This window comes from Hesperophylax consimilis, chromosome 10 (genome assembly GCF_061612785.1).
Source record: "Hesperophylax consimilis isolate HC1 chromosome 10, BYU_Hcon_1.0, whole genome shotgun sequence".
Classification (NCBI taxonomy): Eukaryota; Metazoa; Arthropoda; class Insecta; order Trichoptera; family Limnephilidae; genus Hesperophylax; species Hesperophylax consimilis.
Window position 1 is genome coordinate 17,665,774 of NC_142845.1, and position 15,274 is coordinate 17,681,047.

At 36.2% G+C, this 15,274-nt stretch overlaps 1 protein-coding gene across 1 annotated transcript in view; it reads right to left on the minus strand.

Moving 5' to 3' along the window:
• Nucleotides 1-15,274, minus strand: part of tefu (Serine/threonine-protein kinase tefu) — a 57,068-nt gene that overhangs the window by 34,346 nt on the left and 7,448 nt on the right. Inside the window, exons 3-11 of the mRNA XM_089636349.1 lie at nucleotides 14,645-14,809; nucleotides 13,125-13,354; nucleotides 11,012-11,130; nucleotides 6,832-6,860; nucleotides 5,728-5,991; nucleotides 4,704-5,122; nucleotides 3,253-3,795; nucleotides 2,033-2,350; nucleotides 950-1,542 (exon numbers count right to left, since the gene is read on the minus strand). Coding sequence (XP_089492475.1) covers nucleotides 950-1,542; nucleotides 2,033-2,350; nucleotides 3,253-3,795; nucleotides 4,704-5,122; nucleotides 5,728-5,991; nucleotides 6,832-6,860; nucleotides 11,012-11,130; nucleotides 13,125-13,354; nucleotides 14,645-14,809 — 2,680 coding nt within the window. The remainder of the gene's footprint in view (nucleotides 1-949; nucleotides 1,543-2,032; nucleotides 2,351-3,252; nucleotides 3,796-4,703; nucleotides 5,123-5,727; nucleotides 5,992-6,831; nucleotides 6,861-11,011; nucleotides 11,131-13,124; nucleotides 13,355-14,644; nucleotides 14,810-15,274) is intronic.

Genomic DNA, 15,274 nt, shown 5'->3' on the forward strand with positions numbered 1-15,274 from the left:
TCTCGTCAGAGGCTTTGTTGCGACCACCACCACCAGTGACCTCGTCAGAGTCTTCCTTTTTACCACCAGATGCAGTTCAGAAAGTTGAATTGGGGTAAACGAATTCAAACGCGTCGACATCTTTTCAATTCTTGAGATTTCTCCAATACCAAACAACCAAGGAAAAAAGTACACGCGCACCGCACAAAAGGCTGCTGAAATAACAGCAAGTCCGTATAAAAAAGGACTAGAAGTTGCTGCTGGCTTAGCTATCAAAATGCCCAAATTAAAAATTGAAAAAAAGAAAAATAAGATTATTAAAACTGATAAAAAGCCCAAGGGAAGAAGGGTGCTCGACGAAAGAAGGCCAAAAATCGCAGTAGTAGTGATATTGAAGATGCTGACAGTATTGTCGTTTTGAGTGATTCGGATAAGGATATTGATGATGACGATGAAGAAAACGTATGCCACCTATGCTTTGGCAATTATTTTGAAAAGACAGGACCCAAAGGAGACTGAATCCAGTGCGTTCGTTGCCATAAATGGGTGCATGAAGCTTGCCCCAGTAACCCAGACATTTGCTACACATGCATGCCTTAAAAATGTCCATGTTTTCTTCGATATAAATTGGAATAATGGCCTAGATACGATTAACCATACCGGTTCGTTAAATCGTACCGAAAACCATTTATTATAAAACGTTTAATTTGAAAACATTCCAGATGCCTGTAAAATATGATTTAAATAAATATCGTACCCAATAAAATAAGTATTTATTTGAACCTAACTGTTCTTCTCTAACCCATTTCAATCATACAGTATTGAGAGTTAAGTGCGAAGTGGTACGATATACCATACTCTCCCCTATGTAGTGCAAGTGACCAGTGAAAACACTTATAATTCAGTTAAGTTAACACTACCGTATGACAGCTTACTGTACAGTTATAAATATCACTAATTATTGGCTTACCTGCCAGTTAGTCCTCCATTCAAAAAGTTTTCAATTTGCTTGTACAGTGTATCATTAGTTTTCAAACATATTCCATTGAGAACATTATTCAACTCCGAGAAGTATTCTTCATCTGGTAAGGGATCCAATGTTTGTATGGCCATCAGATATGTCTTCATATCAATCAGCAAAAACTCTAAAAGCAATATTACAGCCGCTCTTATGTAGGCACATTTCAGTGCTGCCTGGGACACCGTATTGACTATCAACGACAAGAACCGGGAAACTAAATTCGATAAATCTGGCAACATTTTCATAATCATTGAATGCAGCATTTTACATGCGCCAATGCACATATACTGCATGTTTTCAGTAGCTTTGTGTGAGTTTATTATGTGCAGCAGAGAGTGGATGATGAAGGAGCAGACAAAGGTGTTGAGGCTAGTTTCCAGTGGCAGAGAGTGGCAGAATACCCAGTACTGGTGAAGACTTAGCAATCGCCTTTCTAGTGTGTGTTGGAGGCCAATATCCGCCCAGAGATGAAGAAGCAATTCCTGAACGCCAAAAGGATTTTCACTGCAGAGGTGAAATATTACTTCTGTTGAAAGACTTGCCTGGAAAATAAAAAAAAAAGTTAATATGAAATTTAAATCTGTTATCTTGTAAGTAAACACATTTTTATCGACTAATCAAATTCAACGTTTAGCGCCATTTTAGCGCTTTTGACATAATTGTGATCAGCTTTAAAGCATAGGGCCGGGCCCTGCATTTGTAGTGTTGAAAAATCTTGCCCACCCACGGTACGAAGCACTACAATAAATTAAAACAGCGTACAGTGTCGACCTTGTACGTTCATTTTGCATTCAGATATTACCTACTTAAAATTTAAAATGTCACTTTTTCAATATATATCTTATGTGTTTGCTTTAACACAAATATCTTTTAATTTATTGAATTTTCTTGTCGGCCTCTACGGAGCAATCCAATTTGATCAAAAACTAAAACGGTCCGAGAATCAGAATTTAACGGGAAGCGGGATCGTCGATTTGATCGAGCTATCAAATGCGACAAAGTTTGAAACAACTCAACCTGAAGGCTACTTACATTCAAGTAATTGATGATAGAATTGAAAGCAATATTGGTTACAATGGGTCCATCCATGAATGGCAGCGCGCCTTCCCACCCCAATTCATCCCGGATATTCTCTTTATGGCAGTAATTTTTCAAAAGTTGTTTTAGAATCTCAACTATCTTGCCAGTGGTCAGCTTGTCTACAGAGTCTTTCCCCAGTTTCTTGGTGAGTGTTGCGAGGAGTGATTTACTCACCAGCCCGTACCTCTTACCCATGCTCCGTTCTGAATTCCCCATACTTTCACTAACTATGTGCGGCAGGCACAAAGCAAGAGCATTGGGTAGACATTCCTAGAATTATCAAAATAAATTATTAAACAAAAATAAAGAACTTCAACATCAAACTTTTTCATACATTATACTAGTCACTTTTTTATACATTAGTCATACATTATACAATATACCTGTCACTTTTAACCACACAAGAGCGCCCTGTCTATACAGTGTAAAGACAGGGGAACTATGCAGGCAGGTTAAGGTAGGAACCGTAGGAAGCGATTTATTAATCAGATCTTGAAGAGGCCCGGATTATTTGAAGGAGGAAAAACAGATGACGGTTGCTTGTTCCCCATCGAGCCGACTAAACAAAAACGAGGCGAAGAAACGACCTATGCACATGCTACCGGTGCACCGGGGATCAATGTTGCTAGCTCCTTAGGGCAGGCTCCATTAAAAAACCTGCAGAACAGACTCAGCAGTGCCCATATAGATGGCAATCGGTCTGTTAGCAACGGATTGTCAATCAGACGGACCGCTCTCCTTTGCACAGAATCAAGTAGATTTATTAAGTATTGTGGGGCTCCAGCCCAGAGGTGGCTCCCAAATTCAATTGTTAGGCGTACTTGAAATTTTTACAGGGTTAGCATCTGTTCACTATTGAAGAATCTGTTCCCATACAAAACGTCAAGGATGAGGAAAGGTCTAATCACATCTACCGCCACAGTGCGTGGCAGATACGGCACAGAAGCGAGTAAAATGTGGGTGGGCAAGATCCATGCAAACGCGATTTCAATTCCTTTGAAATTAAATTGAATTCTTCATGCGGTCGCATGGACCTCGTCCACGCAGCTGTTGATGCTGTGCCATTTTACTTGCATCTGCCATGCACTGTCACGGTAGATGTGAATAGACCTAAAGATGGATAGGTTACTATGGCTACAGAGAAATGCCTTTATAAATTTAAAAATTTTCACCTCCAAAGTCTTTTCAACAGATGTCATACTCTTCTTCGCTATCAGCTCCACCAACGGGCTGATTCTTTCATCATTACGAACATAAAACATTTCGAGAGGAATCAAAATCTGACGGTAATTTAAATAGAACTCTTCCTTAGACATGCAGCCAGTCAAATAATAAGGAAAATTGTCCAAGGGCAGGCCATTATCGAGCCAAGATACCAACAAGAACTCTATGTTGTCAAAAATCAGGGATTCAACAGATTCAATGCCGAGTTGTTTAGAAATGCAATTGAAGACTTTGTTTAGCAGAACAGGGCTTATTTTTTTACTCGTGGCAATTTGTATGATTGACGATATAGCTTTCTTGTCCCAAACGGGACTTGTGATGGCAATTGTGGCTAAGCAATGCAGAACTGTGGAAGTTTTGTTGGCACTCTCGTCTGCTATGACGTTTTTTGTTAAACCAGTCAACTGAAAAAAAAAAGGACAGATGATATAAATAATAGACAGATCGCTTCTCTGCTGTTGGCAAAGATCAAAGTTCCATTCCACAGTAAATATTCAGTAATCAGTAAGAATTTAGAAGAGAATACAAACAGCCGGCTTACAACTAAAATCCACTAAGTGCAAGTTTGCATCAAAAGGAGATTATAATACCACAAAGATCATAAAAAATACTTGAAAACTATGCAAGGTATAATTCTACACTGAGACATTTAATAAAGCCATTATATAGAAAACTATGAAAGGTATAATTCTATACTGAGACATTTAATAAAGCCATTATGTATATAGAAAACTATGCAAGGTATAATTCTATACTGAGACATTTAATAAAGCCATTATGTACATATATAGAAAACTATGCGAGTTATAATTCTATACTGAGACATTTAATAAAGCCATTATACATAAAAGTTCAAAATTCTCTGTGTGTTTTTTCAGAAACTGTAAAAGAAAACTTATCTCGTGTAACTAAGTGCACATGGTCAAATTTTTTCCAAAAATTATCAACAACAAAAAAATCCATAAGGAGACACTTGTACCTGGCAACATTTGAAATGACTGAAACAATTGGTGTACGTATTTTCAAAATTGACAGCTCACGCTATTAACAAAAAAATGAATTTTCTACAGTGACATTATAAAAAATATAAGACACATTATATTTATACTTCAAAAATGTAGCACTGCTTATGACAAGGATAGCCATTCAAAGAATATGTGTACACTAACGAAATAGCTTTATGAACGGCCCGCTAAAGTATGTCCATTGGACTTAGTTCAGAGAAACCACGCATGTTGCTCAGTAACATATCTTCACTCTATTAATTCATCTAAGATCTTAAAATGTTTTTTGTCAGAAATTTGTTTTATGCACTTAACAGATTTTAGTTTGCCGACGAATAGTAAGATATGTTCAAAAAACATCAGCAATACATAATTAGGAAAAGGGAAGAACTTACATCCAGCAAGAAAACTTCTGGCAGGGAAGAAACCAATTCATTAAATTTAACAGAAGAGGCTTCCCTCATGCTGTGGCCCAAACAGACGCAGGCATATAATCTGATTGAAAAAATAGTGTTCGACAATCCCTGAACCAAAATGCCATCCATTTGCTTTCCCCAGTCTTCAATATTTGACAGATTCTGTATCCAGGAGAGACATTTGAATGCTTGAACCATGGTTTTGGGAGCATAATTCTTGGATTTGCAGCGTTGGATGAAACTGGTCAGCATTATGGTGCAATTGTCTCTGTTGGCTTTAGTGCCGAATTTTCCGACAGTATCGAGGATGTTGTGGAGGAGAGTCAGGATGCAGAAGGCAGAATCGTTGTCTCGAAACAGCTTCCTGCACATGATCTGCAGTAGCATCAAGATGGACCCTAGAAATGTAGAGATAGATTACTACTGGGCTACTCAGTTAGGGTCGGTCCAGGGCAGGCGCAATTGGAGCAGTCTGCTCCGGGCGCCGACTTGTAAAAGCGCCAAGAAGCTAAGGAGCTGATAATACACAGCGCCCTTGAGAAATTTACTAACGTTAGGCGCCATTTGGCTCAGGGCCGGACCTGCTTTCAGTACCGCCCTGGTGAGAGACTACCATTCAGTAAATTAGATGGCGTTACGTAGCCGTTTTTGATGACCAGATCTGAACAGCCAAGTACTTCCCAACCTCTATTACTTATAATATGACACCACAAGAGTTTCATCTGCCCGGAGCAAGTGTAATTGAGGAATCCCCATTCGAAATCCAGATTTAGTGGCTAAACATAGATAAAGTCATTTCAAGCAACATTTTGATTCTGAATAGTTGTCTCTCACCAGCACAATGCTGATGAATAAATTTTACTCTTGAAAGGGGTATATTTATTCTATTTTATATAATATATAATTGAACACATAGATTGATTAGAACTTTATTGGGCACGCTGGGTTTCAAAACCGTGACCTCTGCTTTGTAATAAAAAGGAACAGATTATCATGTATTTACCAATAGGGACTTCCTCTTGCTTGTATTGCATTGTGACAAAAGTGACAATATTAACGGCAAGCGTAAACTCGTCATTGCTCTCAAAATCCTTGTATGTGTCAGCCTCTAGGATATATTTCAAGATTTGACCGGAAAACATGGATTGGCGGGCGCAAAAGTTCGCTAATATCTCCAGAATAATTTGTTTAAGATACACTTCAGTATCTATCACAATAACGGTGTTCATTCCCATAAGTTCTGTATTATTCTCTTCCATTGCGTTATCTGATTCATCGATCAAAGCGCAGCAACATTCAATCAATTCTTTCGACATAGTTTTGCAGATCAAATCGTAAACAGTAGAACTGTAATTACTTTTCGTATAAAGTCTTTTGACTTGCTTGAGTATGTTTTCTTTTTCATTACTACTATTTGTCCGACTGTTTAGAAATAATGGTAATTTAAGCATGATTAAATTCAGTTCGTCTTTAGCCACCAAAGATAAGGTTTTGATATCAGATACAGAATTTAAAACATTGAAGTTACTGAATAAACTGATGAATTCTAAAGCAATTGCGCATTCGTGTATACGTCTTGTAAGACTTGTTATGGAATCAATACTTTTTAAGATACTCTCATTAATAGATGTATTTAAGTTCGTCGCTATATGATCGAAAATCTTTTCCGAAACGGATAAAGAATTGATTGTTTTGATAATTTGAGGCTCGTCTTTTCTTTCTTCAACGAGAAGTCCGTCTTCAAAATCACTTTTCAGCATGATGTATTCGTACGAACCGAATAAACATTCTTCAATGCTTTTCCTGTCTTTAATTTCTCGTTCGCTCGGTACATTCTCATTAATACACAGTTGAAACAATGCAAATGGAACATCGTTATGACTCCTTAACGAATCTGCGCAATTGTTTAACACCCACTGAGCGACTTGTAACTTTATATTTTTGTCGGTAATCTTGTAGTTGTAATGTAAAAGGGTAGAAGATAAAGTTTCAAGACTGTTGGAAGTAGACGGCATTGTTTTGTCAGAGTAAGATTTCATTAAACTGTTGAGTGGGGCATCAAAACCTTTAATTTCCAATATCCTTTGAATAGCATTGTGACACTGACCAAACACCGTGCTATCAGTGGACACTTTTCTGAAAAACAATTTTAAAATAGTCACTTTAATGTCTCGGTTGGTTTGAGGCGGTCGGTGCAGAAGTAACACAATACACAGAAATATTGCGCTAAGATAAAAGCATTCAAAGTATAAAAATTTGCAGCAAATATTTTAAATGTCTGTTGAATTTACAGTGCTATATAATACTTTTTTGGTTGTTGCCTCTATTTGATGAAACATTATCATTTAAAAAAGCCTCCTCCGGTTGTTAACTCCATTTTGGTGTGTTACACCACTTCTGCTCTGACCGCCTCATTTATACACAGACCCCCCTTCTTTTTTTATATTAACCCCATACAGGAGGCCCTGAGAAAAATAATTTCCATCAGGGCCTATGTCATCTTTGAGGATGATGCGCGGGGGGTCTTTTAAGGAGAGGGAGGTGAGGAAGGAGAGGGAGGTGAGGAAGGTGAGGAAGGAGAGGAAGGAGAGGAAGGAGAGGAAGGAGAGGAAGGAGAGGAAGTTCTGAGAACGCAAAAGGTATAATCTAGGATAGGAATCTAGGGATCAGTGTGTCCAGGAGTAACATATAAATATATCACTCCTCGCGATGGGTCGAGAGACCAATTGGAGAAGTCAAAGGGTCTCCCCAAAGAAGCCTCTCCCGATCTGGCATGCCACGCAGGTGGTGGGCAGGCACATCCTGAACACACCTCCCCGATGAACCCGCGCACCCCTGCTAAATCAACAAACGTAGCAAACCACTTGGGGTGACCTATGGCAGAGGCTTTGGTTATCCAATAAATCGTTAGTAAATAGTAAATCTGCAATACGAAGGGGTGTTGGAAAGACTAAGTTAGTTGGATGGTGTGGAGAAAAATACCACAGCCTTATGGGCGTTTCACACTATTTTTTCTTATCGATCCCCATATAGGAAACTAAATCGGGACACATTGTTGTTTCGCACAATCATCGTTTTCGTACTTACGATTTAACACAGATACAGGTACCAAATCATAAAAAAATGGCAACACCTTGAACATATCCATAGATTACATGACAGATATTGTCAACAAATCACACAACATGCAAACCAAATTCACAATACCGAACAGTAATACGTGTTCACAATCAGTAATAAACACATGTTATAGTCTTTTTTATCAATATTTTCCATATATATATATATATATATATATATATATATATATATATATATATATATATTACTGTATATTATCTCCATATATAGTTACTAATAACATAGATCATTGTAGAAATGTATTATATATTTCTACAGCGCCCTTGAGGTGATTTTGCACAAAAACCTCAATATACAAATCATCCAAATATTATTATAAAACAAATAAACATGCAGCATTTCCACATAATACAGTTACGTAAAACAATGACAGATGTCAAAAAATGTCTGCCATATTAAACTGTACGAAAATCGGTAACAAAATAGAACAGATTCTTTTATTTCATCCCAAAAAAATGGCCATAACACATAAGAAACTGCAAGGAATAATTATCAGGAGACCGGTGGTAGGAGGGGAGGCTTTTCAAGATATGGCCAAGACTCTCTAAGAGTTATAGCACCGATAGTACATGAATTGAAATGCAGATTAATTATTATAATTACCTGACGCAAGTATTCCAAATTGTTAGAAGAGGTTCGGCATAGCTTTCGTGCCACTGACCCTTACTAATTTGGCCGCAGACCACGCCAATGACCTGATAGACTGCAGAAAACTTTTGCACTGGGTTATCACTTAATACCAGATTGGACAAAATATGCAGGAATTGGTCCATGTCTGAACTTGATACAGTCTTGGCATACTTCTTCAAATACATTGCAGTTATTGAAAGCCTGACAGAGACAATATTACAAAAATAAGTAGACGTAAATAACATGTAACAAGTTCGCCAATAAAGTGTAGAAATTTAATAAAATGGAATATCATTGCTATGGCAACACCGATTTTAGAACAAAAAATATAGTAGATTAAAATGTGGTGTTATGATTGACAGGAAACATTACAAAATTACAAAAAAAAATAAAACCTTTTCCATACTTCAGGTGCCCCTGAGGTGAATTTGCACAAAAACAGCGCTATACAAATCATCCAAATATTATTATACATAAAAATCAAAATTATTATTGTAAAATTACTTTATGACATCGTTTTTAAATAAATAGTAGGTAATGAAACAATTTGTTTAAATAATATATTATTAAACAGTGGTTCAACAAAGAAAATTTCCTTTCAATATGATGTAGTCATCTCCTTTCAGAAAGTACCACTAATTTCTGAACACCATTTGATATTGATGTGAAAAATATTCATTTGGACAATAGGGCATTTCTAAAGTTACATTAATTTTCCTTTTAACCATCGTGTTGCCATTTAAAATACAATTGCAGCGCCATCCACTTTTTGTTACAATTTTTCAACAGACTGAACATGCTATGAATTAATTTTTTTAAATGTAACTTTTTGTTTGGAAAAAACTGAAAAAGGTACCCTGAAAGAAAGATACAGCAAAGACAGATTTTTAAATAAAAAATAATATGAATAAAAAACAAGTTGTGACTAACCAAGGGTAATAATTTGAAGTAGCGAATTGCATCAGTTGGGAGACGGTGTTGAAGTCGGTGTTTTCCAGTCGACATCTCTTTGGAGGTTGGACATCTTCACAATCTTTCTGACAAAACAGACTTCCATTGAAATTCTAAAATGATAATTAAATGAAATTTTACTTTTTTTTTTTTTTAATTAGTAAAAAAAGATACACGAATTACATTACACAATATAGTACAGTTATTAATTACATAATATAATATAAGTATTTGATGTACCCCCATAAATAAGCAGGGCTTGTGTGTATGGGGGGTGTTGTTATATTGGTTTATATTTGATATGATTCAGTTCAACTGTTCGGAATACTTTTTAAGGTGGCTTTTGAATTCGTTTATATTTGCATTCATGTTTCTAATTTTTTCTGGTAATGAGTTAAAAAATTTAACTCCGAGATATTCATGTTTAAATTACATATTTTAATCATTTACATAACACTGTTTTTTTGTGGAAATCACCTCAATGCGGCTTTGCAAACATTATAGAGTTCATAAATACACTTCACATATAAAAAGAGAAAATATGAAAAACCATTTTCAGTGTAATTTGTAGCTACTACCCAGCTTCACCTAACTTTAAACACTCTTTTCACAAAATATTTTTCATACAAAACAATTAACAACAACAAAAAATGTTGTTGCCTTATTTTTGAAAAGTTAAATGGATATATCAAATCTCGATAAATCATGGTGGAAATGCGGTTGCAAGCTCAAAATAGCTGCATTGACATATAAATTCCAAATAGAAAAAGCTGCATAAATTTTATAGTGCTAGAGCTCGCCGTTTGAAGGTTTAGATGCTTAAAAAAAACAAACAAATTTTCACTTTTAGTTAAGCTAGATGTTTGATTTACCTGGTGATAAAACGTCACCGCCAAATTCAGAAATTCAGCACAAACTTCCGGTTGCGTTTGCAGATTGCCTCGCTTAACAGAGTTCCCTTGGTAAGTGGCCTCGCATTTGATTATTTGGTGTATGGAAACAAGGGCTGCCCTCCAAAGTAACCAATCTTTCACCAATATTCCAGATTGGTTAGCAAAACGACCTCCCGGATGGTGAACGGTTATGGACAAATGTAAGAACATGAATAATAATCTCTGTAAACAAAACAAAACAAATAGAATCAAAATTCATTTTGTTTTATCTTTGTATTTTTATTTGGCTGCATATAAAAAATACAAAACCACATTGAAACATTGAAAAACTACAGTCATTCATTCAAAGATTTATCAAAAGATCTTCATGTAAAAATTTCAAATTAGGAACATTGAAAATCTATAGTCATCTTTTCAAAGATTCATCAAAGGGTGGTCTGATGTAAAAATTTCAAATAAGGAATAATGAAAAATTATAATCATTCCTCATATAAATATTCCAATAAGGAACAATGAAAAAGTATAGTCATTCATCCAAAGATTCATCAAAAGATAAAAATTACAAAATAGATCAATTCATAAGCTTCTTTTACAACTGTTTTAAATATTCAAAATAAAAACAATAAAGACAAAACATTATCAAAAATGAGTTATTAGATATTATCGTATTACAAAGTAATGAAGACCTTTTTATTTGTGAATGCATCAGAAGTTTGTTCATAGAACTTAATGATGTGTGGTACAATAGCTTCTGTGAACTCGCACACTGCAAGTCTGCTTTCAGCGGCAACCTGTAATTTATTAGATATGTACAATAGAACCCCAATACAGCAGAACCTCGTTAATTCGAAATCCACGGGACATCAAATATAAAATTTCGAATTAACATGTAATTCGAAAATATATGAAAAAAAAAGATGCCGAACGTTTGAGTTCCTCGGCCGCCCCTTCAAATTCGGGTAGTACATATCGTTGGAGTACATTCGAAATAATACATATTATTATGAATAATAATAATGTGAAAATCGAATTTTTGCAGCCAATTACCGCCACGGTCGGTAACTCATATATTCGAAGTAAATTCGTAAAAATATGATGTATTTCCGCATAAATTGAAATTTCGCGGTGGATTTTCATCACGGCCGGCTCTTTAAATCCAGATATTCGAAATAAATTTGTAAAAATACGATATATTTACGCGTAAATCGAAATTTTGCAGCCGACCCTTTAAATTCAGATATTTGGTGTAAATTCGTAAAACTACAACATATTTCCGCGAAAAAAGAATTTTATCAGCCCTTCAAACTCGGATATTCGAAATAAATTTGAAAAAATACGACATTCCAGTGTAAAACGGTTCAGATTTACAAAATACTAATTAGAACGAAGTATAACCACACAAATATACATTTTTCAGTTTTTTTTATAAACCGCACACAAGCCCTTTCCTTCTTTGAGGATGCTGTTTGGAGGGTCCTTTTAACCTTCCTGTTGTCGACAGTGGTAACATTTATCAAATTCTCTGATATTATTATGTATACTTCATGTGTCAGCTTAAATGGTGAATTTATTGTGTATTCCTGCAAAACATATAAAATAAGCCTCACAATGATAAATGCGTGGGGTATCTCAGTGATCCCTCATGGTCGGCAACAAAAGTTTTGTTTTGCATCTTAGCATGTCGAAGATTGAGGAAAGAAAAGAGTCTGGGACTTAAAGGGACCCATGTTGTAAGACGGATGAAACGCAGAAGTGGACAAATAATTCTGTAGCTGAGCTATTGAGTAATACATATAGCAAAAAATGATAATTGTGCATAAAAATTGGACATATGTTTCCCAGTCGTGCGACCGTACCAAAGGGATCAATGACACTAGTTTTTTTAGAGCACCTTCCATTCAAATACTGGTAGAAAAAACACAGCATTCCCACCCAACATCCATGCTCTGAATTAACCTTTTGAACGCGTTAATTTGCTCCGTTTTATCTATACCCGTACGCGGTACATATTTTCAAATACCTATGCATGCAATTAAATGTCAAATTATAGCATTCTGGCATGATTTATTGGACTTTATAGACAGAACAGATTATTCTCCACAATATGAAAACAAATCCTCGTGTGTCAACACTCTTAGATGTTTATAAAAACAAAAACATAAAATTTCATACAAAGACGTACCATATCTTTTGAATGTGGTCCCGCCATTCACTCGGCGTCATAAATAAACCACTCTCGGTGTGTGTGTGTACTTAGGCCACTGTGTTTATAGGCACAAGTGGGACACCATGATCACTTATCATTCTTAGTTATGAAAAGTTGTGAATGACAAACTAGTACTAACGCCATCCGTTGACAAAAATGAAAACTAAATGACTAAAAGGCGCGAAGAGGCGCACTTGGTTATCGATCTTTTTTTATGAAATGCAATTTTATTTTTGAGAAATTCTTGTAGATGTCAGCATCGTGATAGTTCTACAAATGTCCAAGTGAGCAAGAAATACATTTATGACGAAAGAGAGCGGGAATATCGGCCGTCAAAGTTGCCGTATCAACTGTTGATACAGCCGCGTGTGAGTATAGACTTTTTGCCGTAACAACAGTTGATACGGCCGCGTGCAAAGAGTTAAAGGAATCTGTCAAATGGACTTCACATTTCTGCATAGTCAACAGTTTTCCAGATATCCAGAGGCGGCTGCCAAACCCATCAGTGCAGTGTACTTCCGATTTAAACAGAGTCAACATTTGAGTATTATTTATTGTGTGTATGTGCTTTATACTTACATTTTGAATGATCAATATGGCTAAATTGAGAACATTTTCTTGCAAGTGATGTTGACGTTGGAAATCATTACTGGTGTACAAGTGGGTCAAAGCTGTGAGACTGTCCCTTATGGGCAATATCAGGTGACACCTGGTGACACCTCTTTCTATTATATCCTTCACCAAGCACACGGATAGCAATCTCTCAATGTTGTTAGAACTGCTGAGCTCTATGCTGACTTCCAGCAGATCTGCAAATAAAAGATCACACAAATTAATAGATTCTCACAGCCTCAGTTAACAGATTCACTCATTACATAAATATGTTGTTTGACTTGTGAAAACTAAAAAAATGCAAGTCTGATGTAAGCATAATTAATAAGTTTAAGAAAGGCTTATGTGGTTTTGCTTGTAGAATGGATGGAAGGAGAAAATACAATGCAAAAGTAAATGGAAGAAGAAGTCGGAAACACCCGAAGAAGATATTGGATCAATCAGGTGAACCAAATACTCGGATACGAGCCAGGACATGTCGAGTCTGTACAGCAGATGGGTATGTACAAAGATATTAGAAGAACGAGATATGCTATGTTGGCCACCGGAACGTAGGCAGAGTACTACCTAATTAGGGTACTTTGAATACTATCGGGACGTGTACGCACAGAAATCTGTTCTATGTATTAGTGCGGATACCTTAGCGTAAGCGAAGGTGTGCAGTAGTATTGGTGAACAAAACCGGCGACAATGGGCAAAACAATTCCACACAGTATGAACTGCTCATAGCACATTTCGTTCTTCTAATATCTTTGGGTATGTATGTATAAAACGACATATAAATGTGTTTATTTTAAAATAGGACGCCTACATTTGCAGTGTTGAAGAATCGTGCCCACGCATAACATGAAGCACTGCAATTGCAGTATCGAACTTCTATGTTCATTTTACCTTTAAATATTACCTTACGTTGGCTATGACAAAAATATCTATTAATTTATTGAAGTTTCTTGTCGGCCCTGGGTAAAGGAGAGTAGAGAGGAGAAGGAAATGAGAAGAGGAAGGTTAGGAAGTACCCGGCCACTCAGATCTGGTAAATAAACCCGACCAACGCCATTTTTTTTTTTTTTCTTTTTAAAAAAGAAAGACAAACATTCCTGGGTTACGAATAACCCAACAATGTTTGAAAATCTCCTACTACCACCACAGAAAGCCGAAAATGTTGCTTGTGTTGTGATGGAGGACTTAGCCAGCCGAGGAATCGAACACGCGACGCTCGGGTGAGACCCAAGCGCTATGCCCACTCAATCACTGACCGGTCATTTCAAGCAAGATTTAGATTCTGAATGGTAGTCTTTCACCAGGTTACAACGAGAGTTCCTTCCACTTTGGAGTTTGTTACAATACATTATTTAAATTAAATTACACTATGTGAAATAATCTGCACGGATTTAGGAGTCTGCCACAGAGGTTGTTTAAAATGAAGTTTATAATAAATAATAAAGCAATGGTCAAATAAACAAATACATAATATTATGATTAATTACCTGCCCATTCGTAAGGAGTCAAGTTAGTTAAATAATGCTGCGTATTGATGATGTGTTTGCTTATTAACTTTACATAGGTATCACCCGTGGCTCGAACCAACCTGCTGCTCTTCAATACGTCTACGCAACATTGAACTAGTCTGTCAGAACTGATGAAGCATTTATCTGTAAAAAAAGAACAACAGTACATCATTATTTTTTTTTAATGATAAACTAATGTTTATAAGACAAGGTTTTATGCATAGCACAAAGGATAACAAATTATTATAAGCAATAATTGGTCGCCTGAAATATCAATACGAATTGAAAATATCTTCTGTGTAAAAATAAATTCCGCCGACGGGAATTGAACCCGCGTCTTCTGATGTCCGGTCAGATGCTCTGGACCACTCGGGAGATAATTTCAATTTGTATTGATATTTCAGGCGACTAATTATTGCTTATATTTGTTAACAGTATATCAAATACATTTATAAAATAAATAAGTTAGCAGCCCCAGACTAAGAACTTCGGCTGTGCGAGGAGAGACTGAGCCTGCAATAGACTAAGGCTGCTAGTAGCACACACTGGAGGTGCCTTTTCAAAGCGAATGGCCCCCGACTCGATGATGTTACGTAAAATATTGAAAAC